This window comes from Netta rufina (genome assembly GCF_964035555.1).
Source record: "Netta rufina genome assembly, chromosome: 25".
Lineage (NCBI taxonomy): Eukaryota > Metazoa > Chordata > Aves > Anseriformes > Anatidae > Netta > Netta rufina.
In genome coordinates, this window is record NC_140149.1 from 4057938 (window position 1) to 4075855 (window position 17918).

Genomic DNA, 17918 nt, shown 5'->3' on the forward strand with positions numbered 1-17918 from the left:
AAAGGCTGTAACATCAAGACGGGGACGTTTATAACCGATTTATACACGGTTACTTGGCCGCATCTGGTGCAGCCAAAAAAACTGTGGATTTTTTTCTCTTTTTAGGGGATTTGCACACCCTGGGGATCCCTGTGCCTGGGTGCGGGGCAGCGAGCTTGGCCGTGGGGTTTGCTCTAGCCTGCAGCCCCTGTCTCTGGGTGCTTGTGCGGGACACATGACATGGCCACACCGCAAAATTTGCTGTTTTTGTGTTTTCTTTCCCCTCGTTGTTGTAGGAATTAACGCCTGAGCACAACATGGCTGTGGGGATGTGGCGACTGTGGGGCGAGGAGCGGGCTCTGCGGCAGCTCCTGCTGCAACGCAGCCGCCTGCTTCCCGATTTCTGAACGTCTTCGTGTGGAAAAAAAAGGGAAGTTAGCCTTTAAAAAGGGGAAATAATTCTAATTTGCAAGGCGCAGGGGGCGGCGCGGCCTGGGCCCAGCAGGCCGGCCCGCTGGCAGCCAGACCCGTTGCCATGGCGACGCCGCCCCGCCCGGCCCGCGCCCCCCTCCCGCCCTCACCAAACATGGCCGCCGCGCCGCCCTCCCCTCCCCGCGCGCCTGCGCGGAGCCGGCGGGAGGGGGGACGGAGTGCGCGGGCGCTGCCCAATAGCCGCCGGCCCCTCCCCGGCGGAGTGGGCGGGGCGAGGCGGGCGGGGGGGCGGCGCGACCAATCGGCGCTCGGCGGGGGGGCGTGGCCAAGGGGGGTGTAGGGCGTGGCTGGCGCGGAGGGCGGCACTTGGGCGGAGGGCGGGGCAGGGGCCGGAGCCGGGCGCCCCCCGCTGCCGCCGCCGCCACCGCCACCACCGCCCGCGGCTCCGCGGCTGCCGCTGCCGCCGCCCTCCCGGCCTGGCCCGGCCCGGGGCTGCGCCCCCTTCCCCGGCCGCTTTCCCTGCAGGGCCCTGAGGCCCGGAGCCGCCCCCGCGCCGCTCTGATGTCGGCTCCGCTGAAGAAGGGCCCCGGGGGGCTGATCGGGCTGATGAAGGACGCCTTCCAGCCCCACCACCACCACCTCGGCCCCCACCAGCCCGGAGCCGTGGATAAGAAGATGGTGGAGAAGTGCTGGAAGCTGATGGACAAGGTGGGGCTGGGGGATGGGGTTTGGAGGGGGTTTGGGGGGGGTTTGGGGTTTGGGGAGGGGGGTTTGGGGTGGTTTATGGGGTTTAGGGGGGTGTTTAGGGGGGTGTTTTGGGGTTTGGGGGGGGAGTGGGGTCCCTAGGGCCGTGGGAAGCGATGCTGGGGGGCTAGGGGAGGTTTTGGGGTTGGGGGGAGGTTTTTGGGGGGTTGGGGTAAGGAGGAGGCAGGGTTTGGGGCGTGGGGGGGTTATAGGGTCGTGGGGAAAGGAAGGGAAAGGTTTTGGGGGTGGGGGGGGAGGGAGCAGGGAGGGTTTGGGGTGGGGGGGTGGGAGGAGGGTTGGGGGTGGTGGGTAAAGAGGGGTTTTTTTTTGGGGGGGTGTAGGGAAAGTTGAGGTGTTTTGGGGCGGGGGGATCGCCCTGTGATGTTCCCATGGGTAGAGGCTGGCTGTGGGCCGGCCCTGGGGGGGCTGCAGGTGAATTTTGGGGTGCCCCATGGGGGTGTCGGCCTGTGCTGGGAGCCTGCTTTGTCCCCTGAGCCCCCAGGGCTGGGGCCGGGCTCAGCACAGCTCCTGCTCCTTAAAAAACCCCAAAAGCCTCGGTGGGGGGCCCTGGTGCAGCCCTGCGAGGAGCTGGGGGCCGTCTGCCTGCCCTCCCCTCCCCTCCTCCGCTGTAAAATGCCAGGAAATGGCTGTTGTGGGGGCAGGACAGCGGGACTCGGGGCCTGATGGATCACAGAGCTACGGCCTGGGGAAGGGGCTTGTCGTAGGAAACCCCAGCGAGTGCTTGGTTTGTTTGGGATCCTGGCGTTATTTATGGAGCGACCCGGGGAACGAGCATCCAGAAAGGAGCAGAAATGTAAAAACCTTCTGTTTTCCCCTCTGGGAGCAGGGCTGGGGGCATCCCTCACCCCCTCACCCCCTCACCCCACACTTCTCAGCCCTCCTCTCTCGTCCCCGCGGTGTTTATGCATGCGGCGTCTGAAGCTCCTGCAGCAAACGCCGAGGAGAGCAGCGTAGATGACTTTCTTCAAGCCGTATTAAATGGTGTTCGTGCCAAGAAATCACTTGGTGTTGGCGGCCTCGCCACAAGGCACGGCTCGTAGCTGTGCTCCCGGTGAGCTCTGGTCACCTTTCCCAGCCTGAGGATGGAGCACGGGGGGTTTGGGGCAGCACCGGGGGGCTAACGTGGGGCAGGTGGCTTGGGGAAGAGCTCAGGAGCGGGTTTCTCTTGGCAATAAGCTCCCAGATGCGACTTGTAGGAATGCAGCTCTTCGTTCCTGCCTGGACGTGATGGATGTGGATGTCAGCCCCTGTTTGACTCCGTCAGCTGGGCCGCTCGGAGCAGGCGGCCTGCAAAAAGCTCCGAGTCCCCTGGTGTGGCTGGGGGAGGCGTTCACATCGCATCTGTGGAGCCACCGTGAAATCACCGCCAGAAAAGCCGAGCCAGGGCTGCCCGTGTGCGTGCCACGGGTCCAGGTAACCTCATCCCAGTGTGCACGCACCTCCCGGCTCTGCTGCTCGGACAGCTCCAGCTGACGGAGTCAAACACGGGTTGGCAGCCACATCAGGTGAGGTTTTGGTGAATTTGGGTTGTGTTGTGCGCGCTTAGAAGACGTTTGGGTCGGAAATTTGTTTAATAGTGCAGCAAATTGCTCGGCTTTTATGCAGTGGTTGTGGAAGGAGCGATGAGAGAGGATAAACGAGCGGAAGCTGTCGGAATTGGGTTGGCTTTTCGGGCCAATTAAGTGAAATTACAGGTGCAAATTGGAAAAAAAAAAAACAACCAAACAATAACCATTAGTAGCTGATGCTTGCCTTGCAGAGCCGTGAGCTGTATCTGTGCGTTCACGACCTGGTTCCTTGGTCTGCACGATGAGCTGCTGCCCGAGCACTCGTGCCTCTCTGCTTCAGGAGCTGCCTCCTGCATTTCTATGCGAGCTGATCCTCCTCCAGATGCTCCTCAGGATCCTCTCTGATGCATCCCTGTCCTTCAGACCCCTGCAGCTCAGCTTTTTGGTGGTGCTGAGCGCCTCTCCTGCCGTGGGACGTGCTAGGGTAGCACGGGCGGCCCTCTCCATCCCCACAGCAGGACGCTGAGCTGGGTGAGGGCGATGGATTTAGCTCTGCCACAGCAGCTCAGATGCCTGTGAGCCTGCAAACCCGCAGCAGTCACTTCCTTCTGGGCTCCAACCTGGTGGCCTACAGCTTGCTTCAGCTGCTTTTGGGTTGTTTTTATCATGCTGGCTCATCTTATCACAGTCTTCAGCAAATAAAGCGGTGCTCGGTGTCAGAAAACCGATGATGTATCGGCTGTTGAAACCAGTTCGGGTGTTTTTTTTTTTTAAGGGAAGGGCTGAAGCTGTGAATCAGCTCAGCAAATGTGACCCGGGCAGCCCACCAGAGCTCGGGGAGGGGTTTGAGGCACGGGTGGCGGTCACCAAACACCCAGGGAGAGGTGCAGGGGGTGTCACAGCCTCTGCTGTTCACGGCAGAAGGAGGTGAAACACGAGTTCAGCAGGGGATGGGGAAATTTTAGGTGGCTTCCCTTCTCCTGGTGGCTCCAGATGAGGTGGGATTTCCAGAGAACGTGGCTGTCGAGCTTTTTAGGGAAGAAATGAACTTGTCCGAACCATGGGAAGGATGGGGAAATGACAACCCCAAGTTGACTGGATTGTTTTCTTTGCTTCGAAAAATGAAAAATTGTTGAAGTCAGGCTTAGGGTTCTTACCAGGTCTTCTTCTTAGAGTCTTCTTGCTGGACTCGAGGAGCTTTGGACGCGCTTCTGGTATCTCTAAAAACCCCAAAGTCTCCATAAAGCCATGTTCCTGAGAGCACAAGGCAGAAACGAGGCCAGCTTGGCTGAGCTGAGACCGCTTAAAACCACGGGTTGCTTGTGCTTGCTGCTGTCACACCTAACGAAACGCGTGCTGGCTGCTCCGTTTCCTTCCCCATTGCTGCTCCCGGGGCTGGGGACACTTCTCGGGGCACTGTCACCCTGCTGCCAGCCCCAGACCAAGCAGCGGTTCCTGTGAAGGGGCCGTGTTTAACCCCTTATCTGAGCTGGTTTGGGGCAAGTCGGTCAATCGAGAAGCTCGTTTGGTAATAAAATCAACGCTGCTCAGGCCCTGCTGCAAGCTATTTTGGGTGTCCTCGCGGGTCACGGTGTGTGAAATGTTTGGTGGAGGCTTCGAGAGCTTTGCAGGACTCGCTTCTGCTGCGAGGAAACGATGAATTGCTCCCAAGGTTGGGCCCATTGCTGATTTTTGGGGTCTGCCCCTGCAGCTGGGGCTTTGGGGGCAGCAGCCAGCCCCGTTTCTGTTACAAAGCCTGCGAGCAGGGCTGGCATGCTTGCTTCATGTGGCTTCCTCGTCCCGAGCGCTTTGAAGCCTCCAAACCCAGCGTGTAACAACCAGCCTCGCTGCAAGAAGGGGTTTTGCTCTCCAAAATGCAGCTCGGCTGGGATCTGCCTGCCCCGTGTAGGGCCCTGGCCTCACGCAGGGGATGGATGTGTTGCTTGGGGTGGCTTTTCCAGGCGAGGACTTCCCTAAAGGGCAGTCTTTTTCTTTTTTTCTGCTCAATTTTTAGCAGCCCGCTGCCCTTCCCTTCTCTATCCCCTCTCGTAGGGGCACTGCTTTAATCAGATGCTGCCAAACCCCACGAGGTTGCTTATTGCACGAGCCCCGAATGACAGAGTGAAATGCTGAACTTCTCTTTTCGCACTAAATTACTTCATTTTCCAACACCCCTTAGGTTTTTAAGGGAAGTGGGCGTTTAAGCCTGCCCTGTAGGGAACCAGTCCCTTAAATTCCTCTTGAAGGTCTCTCTCGCTGTCTTTCATGGCAGGTAATAGAAAATTTTGGCAGTGGTGGATGGTGAAGAGGCTTCTTTTACCCTCCCCGGTCATAAACTTCGTACCCTAAGCTGTTGGTGTGTCCATCAAGGACCTACATTAAGTTCAGTTTGGATCTGGATTTGCCTGTGAGGCCTGAGCAGCAATATTCTTGTGATTTACACCCTAACTGCAGGATGCACGAGTGCCTAAAAATGCAGTTATTCTGTCAGTGAACCTAACAATTCTCTTTAGATGGTGAGGCTCTGGGTTGACGTATTCAGGTTCTTTGAGAATGTGATCTGCCTGCCTTAAAAAAAAAGGAGAACTTGGGGCTGGGAAGGAAGAGAAGTTAGATATTTAGCTGTGCGCCAAGAGCAGGCAGGGCATGGTCAGCCAATAGCCCTTTACCCTAATTATTTAACCAGAAGAGCTGTGAATATGCTATGTTTTTTTAAAAAAGGCACAAATTATTGTGAAGAATTCCCTTTTTCTATGAGATTTGTCTACTGGAAGCCAGGCTGATGCGGAACAGGGAACACAAGTTCTCAAGAGCTCAATTTTTTTCCGAGCTTTCCCCTACGGTGTCCATCATGCTGTGGCTCCCTTCTCATCCTTGCCCAGATTTCCTTTGCCTTCACCCTTCCCTGATGGCCGTAATTATCCCCAAAAAGCTCTTGTTCCTCGTGGTCCTTGCACTATTGAGGTGAAATTCTGCTCGGGGGTGTGCTCAGAGCCTGCGGCAGCAAGTCCTGGGCGCACCGGTGGTCGGCTACATCCGTGCCATTACAAACCCGATATGCTCCATGTTCTTGAATTTTGTTTTTTATGATGAGGTGGGGTGAAAAGCAGCCTCGTGAACCAGTTACCTGTGTGCTGGGGGTTTTGCTCTGTGGATTTGGTAGTGGTTGGATTCCCCATCTGGACTCGAGCACCCAACACAGCTTGTTGGGAGCGAGGGTTTTGGTGTGCCGCGTTCGTAAGTAACCACAAGCTGTCTTTAAGTGACCGATTGCTGCTTGATTTTTATTTTTTTATTAAAAATGAGTGTTCTGGATTAACCGCAGGTGGTGCGTTTGTGCCAGAACCCGAAGCTGGCGCTGAAGAACAGCCCGCCCTACATCCTCGACCTGCTGCCTGACACCTACCAGCACCTCCGCACCATCCTGTCGCGCTACGAGGGGAAGATGGAGACCCTGGGAGAAAACGAGTATTTTCGGGTCTTCATGGAGAACCTGATGAAGAAAACCAAGCAGACCATCAGCCTCTTCAAGGAAGGGAAGGAGCGGATGTACGAGGAGAACTCTCAGCCTAGGTAATGGGGAAATGGTTTCAGATATCTGCGGTGTGAATTCGCTTTGGGGAGATGGCTGCTGAACGGCGTCTTGTCTGCCCCTCAAAGCAGACCTGGGATGAATTTAAGGCTAAATGTGCAGTTTGAAGTAAATTAGACTTAGCTACGTTGGAATCAGAGTGTGGAGTAAGTGTTCAGAGCCTGTGTAGCCTTGGCTGTTGTCTGGTTCAGATGTGCTTGGTTCATGTGATCCATCAAGTGTGCTGTGGAAAGGTTTTGCACATATTTTTCATTCTCCATAGAGAATGCCTCATGAGAGAGGCTGGTAAGGTTCAGAATCACCTTTCTGGCCATTTTTGGAAGCAGAAGAATACTTTGTTATCTGTACCAAAGGAATCATCTTTAGGCTTCCTGGGATTTTTTTCCTTTTTCTAGGAACTGTTTCCAACAGAGAGGGAAGAAGTAAAAGAACCTCAATTTGTGGGAAGAAGGTGTTGAGCTAAAACCCCCAAACCTTCATACATTGAAAACTTGCTTTTTAAGGGTGCGAGCAGTCTTGCAAATGCTTTTTTTTTTCAGCAGTCATATCTTAAAGGTGAAGAGTGCTCACTGAAATGGGTGGGTGGAAAAGGAGACTGCAACTGTGTTTGGAAATAAGCTTCGCTTGGTTCAAAGTAGCGTGAATTTGATGAGCACTGCTCTGTGCTCAACTGCTTTCCTTCCTTTGGCTTTAAGGAAAGCAAAGCTCGGGTGACTTAGGAGAAGGGTAAAGCTCTGGGAAACGCCGATCCAGCATCCAACGTGTTTGCCTAAACTGCTGGCAGCCGGGTGTGATGGACAGAGATACAAAGCATGCGCCTGTAATTTTAAACTCCGTTCAGGGTTTTGCAGTAGGCATCGAATTAAGAAAAAAAAAAAAAGGAGAAAAAAAAAGTGAAAACAACCCAGTAGCTGAGCGTAATTGCCCTGGGGAGAGTATGTGGTTAACGCCCTGGCAACTACTTGCTTGAATTACTTCGGGGGGGAAGAAAAAAGAAGTGCTGGCACATGTTTCTGCTATAGCATTGAACTCCCTGTAGCTTGCTCTATAATGCTGAGCTCCAGCAGCCCGTGATAGTGGGTATGGAAGTCATTGGTGGTGCTGCCTTGTTTCTCACCGCCACCGTTCAAGAATGAATCAAGATTTTATGTATCTATATAAATATCTTTCTGCCTTGCTGCCTAGCGTCGCTTTGTGAGCGTGGACTTCCTCTTCGACTTCGTTTGAGGCAGGGTTTGGGAGTGGAAATGCAGCTCGTGGTGTGGTGTCGTTGCTCCTTTCACAAGAAGTTCAGTTCTCTGTACGAGGCCTTCAGGAACTGGCTTTGGCGTGATGTGCAAACGCAAGGGGTGGACGTGTGGGGCGGGTGGTTCTTTTTCCCCTTTTTGGGGAGAATGTGGTTTCTGTAGACACAGCCGGCTCCTCACGCATCTGTTGCAAGTTTGGGTGAGTTTGGGGGCGATGGTGCTAGGTGGAATTTTATTAATTATTACAGAAGATCATGGATATAACAAGGATGGGGGGAAGACCACATGAGCCTGCTCTGTTTTGGGGACGAGGCAATATTTAGTGGAAAACGATGGAGGGTTTTGTGCCTGCGCTCAGATCCAAGTGAGCTACAGCATGAAAAGCACTTTTTACTGGGAATGCATTGATTAAACCAATTAAAATTGATCTCTGGGGCTTCTGCTGGAACTGGGCATTCTATTGGATTGTCCTTTGAGATGGTGACAGCACAGATTGTCGCTTCAGACAATGATTTTACACTGCAACAGGTTGTTCCTGGAGTATTTCAAGGAGCAGTTATCACTTAGGATTTGTATATTGCTCCCATATAACGCAGGTGATGTTACTTTCTCAAACACTGACTGTTGCCTCCAGAAATAGGCTAAGAGGGTATGTGAAACCCTTGCCTGTGAGCTTTGTTCTGGTCAGCTGTGTGTGTGTTGTGGCCATAAATAAGGAACATCCGATGAGCAAGTGGTAAGTAGCCCTGTCAGTAAGTCCAACACCTCGCCTCCTGTCCCACGTTATTTCAGGGAGAAGCAAGGAGCAATATTTCAGGAGAGTTCAATCACCCTGGAAAAACTCCTTATTCACTTTGCAGTCAAAATAATTGGAAAAAAAGGAGGGTGGGGATCCAAACCAGTGAGCTTAAACGGGCTTCCCGTGGAGGATGCTTGCTGGCAGAGGTGGCAGGGGGGCTTTGGGGAATTTCTAACCGTGCTGTTTGTGAATAAACAGCTTACCAGGGAAGCGACTGTGGTGAGACGTATAAACATAAGCATGAAATCAGAATCACATCCCAGCTAGTCTCATTCCATCTTCCTTTGCTTTTAGCTCAGCCTGGGAATCACCAGTTAGTGTTTTGGCCCAGGAGCAGGGTGTCTCAGCCTTTGGTGCTGGTAACGACTCCGGTAACTTTCTCAATTCTCTAATTTCGTTGTAGAAAAGGAAGAAGTTAGGGTAGCCTGTGGATTTGAATCATATGCTGATTCAAGAGAGACCTCTGCACCGAGGATGACACTTCTGCTTCGGCTAGGAATCTGCTCATTACAGCACTTCCAGCATCAGGCTGCTTGCTTGCGTGGGCTCCTGGAGCCTGATGACTTGAAGTGCTATTCACTTGCTTCTTCTTAAATTTAATTAAAAGAAATGGTGCTCTAAGTGCACCTCTAGATTTAAAATGTTTATAATCAAGCAAAGAAGCTTGACAGATTTCCTCACCTTGTTAGGAGTTGAAGGAAAACTTGCTTTTTTTTTTTTGGCTTGTAAGAATGAATGAGTTCAAATATCCAAAGCGTGGGAGAAACTTTCTGGAAGATTGTCAGCAGCCCGTAGAGCAAACAAATATAACTTGAATCTGGTATTCATTGGAAATATACTCATGGCAGCCTGTGTGTGTGCTTATGTGTATATAAAAAATCTGTTTTGCTCTTGATCTTATGCGAGCTTACTGCTGATGTTAGTCTGCAGTGTTTTGAAAACATGCCTTTAAAAATCTAATTTGGTGTACTGAATGATCGCTTTTTCTTGACTTTCTGACATTTTTCCCGTTGTCCTTGAAGTTTCTTTCTTCCTGTCTTCCAGATTTAGCATTCAGTTTGTTTCCTGTTGTGTATGCTGTTGTTTTCCTCCCCCGGAGGTCTCTTGCTGTAGAGAAAACGCTCTATTTTGACGTTTGCATAACCAGTGTGCAAGCTGTGCAGGTGTTTGCTGCTAGCAAACACACCAGCCATTAAAAACGAGTGAGGTCTCCTTCAGCTGTAGGATCAGGTTTGTCTCAATCACTCGAGCATCCAGCTTTTATTTTTATTATTTCTCAATCTTGGTGCATTTCCTCTTCTCAGCGATTCTGCAGCGTGTGCCTCCACGGTGGGCAAAGGCAGAAGTGGAGCAGGGCTGCGGGGCACCGTGTCCTGTAGCTGCTTGTGCTGCCCTAAGAGCTTGCAATAGCTGCAAGATGTGTGTCATAGTGTCCAGTTTTTCGGCACACTGTGGTCTGTGTGTTTTGGGTAGGCTGTGTGGGAGTGTAAGATGGATGCTGGTTGGTGCCAGCTTAAGGCAGGCTTAATTTAAAGCCCAGGAGTACAAATAAGATTGCGTTTGCATGCTGAAAGTTTCAGGGTGTATTTGCAAGGAGCAGAGGCCTGGATGTGTTCCCCTCTGATGTTGAAACTAGAGCAGAGAGGCAGAGGTGCTGAGAGCAGGGCTCGAAGAGGCTCGTGTGAGCGCTCGCGGATGTGGGTGAGTCTTTGTTCCTTCAATTTCAGCCTTGTTGCTATCGTGGGGCTGTTAGAAGTGAATGCAGCTCTCCTGTGTAATACCTTAACAGTCGCTGTGCTGAAAGCAGCCTCCTGTTGTGGCTAACATCACCGTTAGCACCCCTTCCAACACCAGCAGCACTCGATGGCTTGATTTCTTTTCCTGGGACTGTGACAGCCTCGCTGGCTCTGCAGCCCTGCGGTTTTGATGTCCAGGCCTTCCCCAGAAACTGCTGTGAGCTTGCACGACCTCCTCCTGCGATTTTAGCAAAGGGAACCTGCCTGCTTGTTGTATCAGGAGAGCTCGACAGATGCTATTCAAATTCTGCTGTGGTTCACTTGCATTTCTATTTCAAAATTAACGCTGCTGAGGGTGCTTCTAAAGCCCTGCGTGCATTTCCTGACTAATTGAGTGCATGTGGTAACTTCTTGTTTCTGTTTATAGACCGAGTAGGCAAGCAGATATGATTCAACGTGGTGACTTCCGAGTAGAGCTTTTGTTTGGTGGGGGCACTGTGCTGTTCTGCAGAGCACTGACGGTTTGGGAGCTTGTTTTGGTTGCCCTGCTTGATGGCAGCGTGCCCTCGAAAACCAGACTGTAGGTTTGGGCATCTGGTAGGCCCAAATGATAACATCTGCAGGGCTGGGGATTGGAAGCAAGGGGTATTTCAGGAGTTAAGCCTTCTTAATATTCTGTTGTATGTTTGCCACGAGCCGAAGGTAAGTCATTCAGTCAATAGCAGGTTTTCTGGAGGAGCACAAACATTTCAGAAACTGTTGGCTTGGATTCTTTATGGGTTCACAGTGCTGCACGAGGCACGTGAGACTTGTCACTTTAAAATAAATAAAAAGCCACCCAGAGGTGACATTTGTAGCCTGTGTAGCTGAAGCAGTGCAGTAAAAGGAATTCTGTAAAGGACAGTTAACAGGTCTGCACCCAAAGGAGAAAGGTGCCCGAGCTTAGCCCTGAGTAGCTTGCTGGGCTGCCTACAGTGGTAAATGGGACTTCTGTGACCCCTCTAAATATTCTGAGTTTCTTGAGTTTACTTTATAAATAATAGTAACAAAAACTGGCTGAACATGCATATCTTTTTCCTGCAGTGTGCTAGTAGTGCCACTGACTGACAGTGCTGTGGCACTACTCTGACCATGCTCAACTTGCCTGAACTCTTGATTACAGTTTAATTTAGGGACTCGGTGGTTGTCCTTTTATTGTTTCTACTACAGAAAGCTTTTACTTGTCCAGATCCCTTCCTTGCAGAGAGGAGCTGCCATGTGTCAGTTTGCCCTACTACAGAAATTACTCACAGCAGCAGCTTCCTTGCAGCTTTGTACCTAGATTATTTACACTACGTGCGGCAGGGCAGGAAAATAACTTGCTGGGAGGAGACTGGGAGAGGAATCCTCTGCTCCTTCAGAGAGGATGAATCAGGGTGGAGAACCTCCTTTTCACCATGGAATCAGCTCTACCGAGGATGTTAACACAGCCTGTTACGAGGGAAAATTCAGAAGTTATTTTCTAAATAAGGTCAGCCCCTCGCGAGCGTTTCCATGTGAGAACGCGGTTATGTAAGCGGGAGGGTGGGGGTAGGTGAAAGGCTGAGGAGAAGTCATTACTCAGGATGTAGACTGGATGTTTAGGAAATAGCACGAGTTATTTTGCTCGTTCGGCTGGCATGCTTCGGGAACCAAACTGTTAACAAAATTCATGTATCCGCAGAGGAGAAAATGGGGTTAGGCAGGGAATGTCACAAGCCCTCTCCATGTAACGTGGAAATGCAGACGGTTTTGGGGAGCTAGGCTGTGTTTAGCTGTTGTCTTTCTGACAGCAGTCTTAAAGGGATGCTGGCTCAGCAGGATTTCGTATCCTTCTCTAGCTCCAGTATGAAGACTTTACTAATTCACACAGGAAAAAGCGACCAATATTTAATGCCTACTGGAAATGACCGTGCGTATCGCTGAAGGGGAAGGAAATGCATGAAGAATGACTTGGAAAAAAAATGCTGGAATTTAAAGAGAAAAAGTTGGAGAAGACTTGTGTTATGCCGTGAACTAGGGAAGCCCTCTGGGGGAGGTTAGTGCTCTGGGTGCATATTTTGGAGAGCTAACAGACACACTTCTGTCCAGCGAAAAAGATGTGACAGAATACGAAACTCAAGTGGTGCATGCGAGTCCTCCTTCTGTCACTTCCTCCTCATGCAGCTAGGACTTTTTTTTATTAACAAAACCCATCAGGGTGAAGTCTACATCTGCATTTAAATTAGAACATCTTAAAGAAAAGAACAGGCTCCAAAGCTGCCCACAAGAAAGGTTTCCTTGCCAAGCTCCAGCATATGAACACTAACTAACTGCTTATTACCCAAGAAGAAATTCATTATCATTTAAATGTTGTTGGAGAGTGGAATGTAAATTATTTCTCTTTAATTTGGCTTTCAATTGCTGGTTTAGGTGATAATTATGGAACTCAGATAAGACTTAGCATAATTGGTGTAAATTCATAGCCATTTTAGTTCTCTTTGCATCGAATTGGACCACTATCTTGAAAATCAGTTTATGGGGAAAGGTAACCTTCCAGATCACTGCACAATAAGGAAGTAAACTTCTTATTCCTGTCAGCTTCTTTGCTTTCAGAGCTTATAGACTTGGGGAGTTGTACAGAAGGCTAACTCTGCAGACTTGCTTTTGTGGCTGAGAGTCCAAGTGCATTGTTTAGCTGGTAGTAATTATTTTTTAAAGCGTGGATAGGTTTCTCAAAGCTGGCAAAAATCTGATTCTGCTTCTTGGCAACTGTGTGGTGTTTCTTGGGCTTGCGTGCCGAGGGCCAAGACAGCACTTTTTGGGGTTCCTTTGATGGGAAGGGGACCATGGTCATGGCCCTCAGTGCGTCATGGTGGGGCCTTCTGTGGTGTGAGCTGCTGGCAGTGCCTGGTCCCATCTAACAGCAGGGCTGTGCTGCCCCCTGGTACATGTCACCCACGTGCAGGGACGATGTCACTCGCTGCCACCCATGGAGGGGACACCGGGGTTACGAGTGGGGAGGTGGCAGCAGCTCTCGGCCATCTGCTGCGGGCCCGGTGGCTGCGGCCTGGGGAGCAGGCCTGCGCTGGAGCTGGCTGTTTGTGCTGGATTATTTGTGTCCTGAAATCCATTAGTTTTGGTGTTTGGACAGGATGTGGGTTGGGGTGGGATGCTGGAGCTCACAGGCTGCCTCCAAGGAGTCTCAGGCTGCGTTGTGACAACCGAGGCCGGAGCCCAAATGCCAAGTACGGAGCCTGCCCTGGGCTGGAGATGAGGGTTTGGGGCCTCCTCCTTCCCTTCGATTGTAGCACATAGCCCCAGAAATACACACTTCTATCTCCAGTCTGAAGAGCCCAGGTACAGATACATGACCAGGAGGTTTTGCTGTGTAGCCCCCGTTATCAGGTCAGCAAATGATGCTGATAGCTTGGTGCGAGGCTGCCCTTTGTCTTGTCGATCCTCAGGGCTCTTTCAAGACCCCACTAATCAGATGTGTTGAGCTCTTTAAAAACCACTAATCAGATCAAAGTAAGTATTTTCTTTTAAGTACTTTCCATAATACATAAATCCAGGAAAACATGGATTTTCTTTACCCTCCCAACGCTGACAGACATCTAGCTCGTTAAAAATGTAAAATAGTGTTTGTGCTTTATAGCTGCAACTGGTTCTGATGGGAATGCAAAGGCGTACTGCATGCAGAGAGCGCCTTTCAGTAGTCAACTATTGCATTTCTGGCAGTGAATATAACACGTAATTGTGTTTTAAAAGAAGGGGGAGGCTTCCCAGCAGCAGCAGCACGGGCTTGGAGCAGATGCTGAGCAGGTGAGGATCTGAGATGGCATTTTCAGGCACTCCTGACGAGGTTGTGCTGCCATCGTGCCTCCCGATGCCTCGAGCTGGGTGCTGCTGTGGGGTACATGGGGTGAGGGTGCCTCACCCCACAGCCCCTGTGTTGCTGGCCCTGCTGTGCAGTTTCAGGAGGCGAGGAGCCCTTCTGTGATCAGCAGCCCCGCGCCGCCCTGTGGGGTGGCTTCTGTTGAGCTAGCAATAGTTAAATGGAATTTCGTTCGCTTCCTGTCTTGCACGTTTTGTTGAAAGTAGTTCCGTTGTTGCTATTTTTAAAGCTGATTACTGTGCAGAGAGGACTCTGAAGCTGTCTGCGTTGTACAAGTCAGCTTGGGATCACCGCGAGCGTTTCGACTCGCTGCTGATGTGAGCAGGCTGGAGGCTCGTGTTAACATGAGGAGCGCACAGAAAACTTCTTGCTGGTGTGGTTGTCGGATATCAGATCCAGTTGTGCTTTCTGGAGCCAGGTGCAGCCACCTAGCTGCTCGCATTGAGGCTAACTGCTGCTGTCTGGTGCATAGCTGGTAGCATCTGAAAAGCATGTGTCGTGTGATAACCTCCTGCCTTTGTGGTTTCTGAAACGTGCCTTTTACTTGTTGGGGGCTTGTTAAAAAAGCCGACTTTTTTGAACTCAAATATGGAAGGTGGTTGCAGGAAAAAAATACCGGCTGTTTGCAGAACCCAAAAGCTGTGGTTTTTTGTTTGCTTCAAATTATTAAGGTCAGAAGCATATACTTCCAGATACCTGTATGGTACTGAGCCTGTTTCCTAAATGTCATCTGGTAACTGTGCAATTAATTATAGGATAACCCCAGAAGTGGGAGGAGATAAAGTTCCCTACCCTCTCTTCTGATGTCTTGCAGTAGTACTTAGTGGATGGCGTTCTGCAGGGCTGAGCACACGATAGGGGATTAGAAATTCCCCGGCTGTAATTCTGGTTTCCAGCACTGTCTGTGCTTCAGCTGCCTCACCTGTAAAATAACGTAAATAACCTGTTTGTTTGTTTTTTTTGCCTCTAGGAGACTTAATATGATCTCATATTGAGAAGAATGTCCAGGTCCTGAAGGAGGTTGTATCCATCAATAGTGTTGTTGATGTGGGATTTACAGAGAAGCAGGCATTAATTGCTCTGCTATTGAAATAATTACGGTGTGTTTGCAGCTCAGCGTGGGGTGCTACTGGGCCATGAGGCTGCAAGAAGTTTTGGATTCTGACTTTTTTTTTGGGGAAAATAGAAATTTTCAGCAGTAGCAAGGAATAGTACAGCGATCGGGGTGGTTTACCTCAGTCTGAGTAATCGTCTCACTTCCAAGGCAGTCAGCTGTCCTCCTTTTACCATCTAAATGTAGCGTTTCTGGGGAAAGGAAGTGGTGTAGCGGAGTTGTCCGAGGTGCAGCTCTTAATTCTGCGAAAACAAAAACAATTAGAAACTGCGTCATCATCGCTTTTAGGAGCCCTGACTTGGAGTCAATGAGTTAGTGTGAAGTTCTCAGATCCTCCCACATCCTCTCTAATGCTTTTTTTTTTTTTCCTTAATTTTCCATGAGACTGAATGAGCGTGCTTTGCATTTTTTGAAGAAATGCTCGTAGTCATTTTTCCGTGCACTGAGATTGCATTTCTTGCTGTGAGATCAACTTTGGGTCGTGCCCTTCTAAGCAGCCAAGCTTACATGTGAAGAGCCTTCACTTAAGTTTCGAGTAGGATGGTTTTACAGTAACTCAGGCGCTCTGATTTGAGTTTTGTACCCTCTTAGTTGTCAGAATTGACTTGTACATCAACTCCGTTGTATGGAATGGGGCATTTGGGGTTTAACCAAGGCAGCTGAGCGATGTTATTTGTTTCAGGGCCACGGAGGTGTGGCTGAGTTCAAGTCCTAGCTTTCCTTGAAGAATCTGCTGCCAGCAGCCGATCCCTAGGGGTGCTGAATGTTCTTAGTGCAGACCCCGTGTTCACAGGTTTGACTGAAGCCAGCAGGAGCGCAAATACACAATCAATTTGCCAACCTGCTCTTGAATAAGGAGTGTGCACTACAACTTCAAAACCAATGAAGCATTTTGTAGTTGGCTGTCTTCTTGCAGCTCCTCGTTCCTTCTGTACAGTGCTTTTTTGTAGCCTGCTTGCAGTGAAACAGCTCCACAGCCGTGGGGTGTGTGCCAAATCGTGGCACATGGCACGGTGCTGTGCCCAGCGATCGCCCGGTTGGGGTGGTCTCCTCCTCGCTGCGTGTGAAGAGCCCTGGGGAGGAGTTGAGAGGTGCTGGAAGGAAACAAAAGCTGTGGCTGGTGGTGGCACAAGTGGCAGTGCTGGCTTCCCGTGGCCTTGAGGTAAGGATGGTGTCGGAGTCCTGCTCCAGTTGGGTGACTTGGTCACTTGAAGCCGTTTAACTAATGGCCTCGCTGCTGGAGGTGCCAACGCTGTGATTCAAGCCGTCCATCTGCCAGTAGTGGCTTTGCAAGACTGAGCCCGTACGTAGAGCAAAGCTTTTGTCCAGGAAATGGGAAAAGAAAAATCAGCTCGGGGAGGAGCAGCAGTGAGGAGGGGTGAGTGCTGGAAGCACCCGGCTGGCTCCTGCCTTCACCAAGATGCATGGAGCATGGCCGGCCAGGAACATAACACCACAACCACAGCAGCAGAGGGAGGATGGAGAGCTGAGGAATGCATCTGTGCAGCCTGGGGAGCTGATGAAGAAGCGCTGGGCACCTCAAGACACAGCCTCGAGCCCGGTGTCAAGGCAGCACGGTGTTGAGGGCAGCTGTGACTGCACGGAGTGGAAAAACGGTTGGCTTTCCGAGCTTCCCCTCATGATGTGTGGTTGGTTCAGTACCTGACGAGGTGCTGAGAGCTCTGCGTGTGTGTCAAACGGCTCTCAGGGGAGCGTAGGAAATCCCACCCAAACCGTGGCTGCTGCTCTGTCACCAGACCGAAGCCCAGCCCCGAAACACGCCGCCCGTCCTTTGAAGCTGCTGCAGGTGCTGCCTCCGGCTTATTCGCAAGCAGCGAGGGGAGCAACTGCTGTGGCTTGTGGTCCCTGGGATGGTTGAACGGTGCCAAAAACGCTTGGCTGGTGGGTGTTTGAATCCCACCCACTGCCAGGGGGCTTCAGGTGCCCAGGGCAGCAGTTCCCAGCCTGTGGCTCAGCTCTGGGCACCAGTATTGGTGGGATTTGTGCTCCTGCTTGTTCAGCTCCAAGTTTGCCAAGGGGGCAACAAGTCTGTAAGAAACAGAGGGCTGCTGCTGGCTCAAAACACTTGGGAAGCTCTGGTCATTGAGCCACTCTTTGAAAATATTGCCATATTTTCTGGAAAATGCCTATTTCTGCATGCTGGAGCAACAAGGTGAGGACAGCTGCTGGTGGTACTGAGCACACAACAGCACGTCGTGACTGATGTGCCAATAACCACGGGTGTCTGTCAGTGCAGCCTGTAAATGTCACTGTAATTGCCAGCGTTTACTTGGTGTGTCTTCGTTAACAAACGTGTAACGTGGCTCGTTAAAATAAAGGAGTGCACTTGTTGAAATATTCTCTTAGCCCAGGTTTGGCAGCTGGGTGCTGTGTGAGCAAGCTGGCTCCTGGCACGGTGTTGTGCAACGTGTTCTCTGCTTCCCTGTTGTTATTTGGAGATGCAGCTTAGCATTTACACCAAGTGATGGTCACTTCTCAAGCTAAGAAGCTCACTCCTTTCAAGAAAATAAGCCACTTTTCACCTCCTGGAGCACTGCATCGCTGCCAGCCTGCCTAACTTAAAGGGTGCCAGGCCTGCTGGTGCTGTGCAAGGTGCTTGGCACGGCCCCTTTCCTGGCTGAGGCTGCACACACACTGCCCACCAACCCTTCACGGAGATGGTTCAGAACTTAATTCCTGCAAATTGCTTCACTGTTAGTGTAGGGAAGGCATTTTTGCTGTTAGCTCAAGCCTCCCCTTTCATAAACCGAGTAAAACCAACTTCCATCCCTCTTGCTGCCTGAGTTGTGAATGCATTCAATGACTCCAACCAGCCTGCTGTCGGCTTTTC

The 17918-nt window shown here is 51.0% G+C and overlaps 1 protein-coding gene across 3 annotated transcripts in view; it reads left to right on the plus strand.

Annotated features, from left to right (window-relative positions):
- The first annotated feature begins 837 nt into the window (after positions 1–837).
- CBL (Cbl proto-oncogene) overlaps positions 838–17918 on the plus strand; it is a 35670-nt gene continuing 18589 nt past the window's right edge. For all 3 annotated transcript variants that reach the window (XR_014619126.1, XR_014619127.1, XM_084301577.1), the window contains exons 1-2: positions 838–1119; positions 6010–6257. Coding sequence is in view for 1 of the 3 variants with exons in the window: in XM_084301577.1 (XP_084157703.1) it covers positions 973–1119; positions 6010–6257 (395 nt within the window). In the remaining 2 variants the exon portion in view is untranslated. The remainder of the gene's footprint in view (positions 1120–6009; positions 6258–17918) is intronic.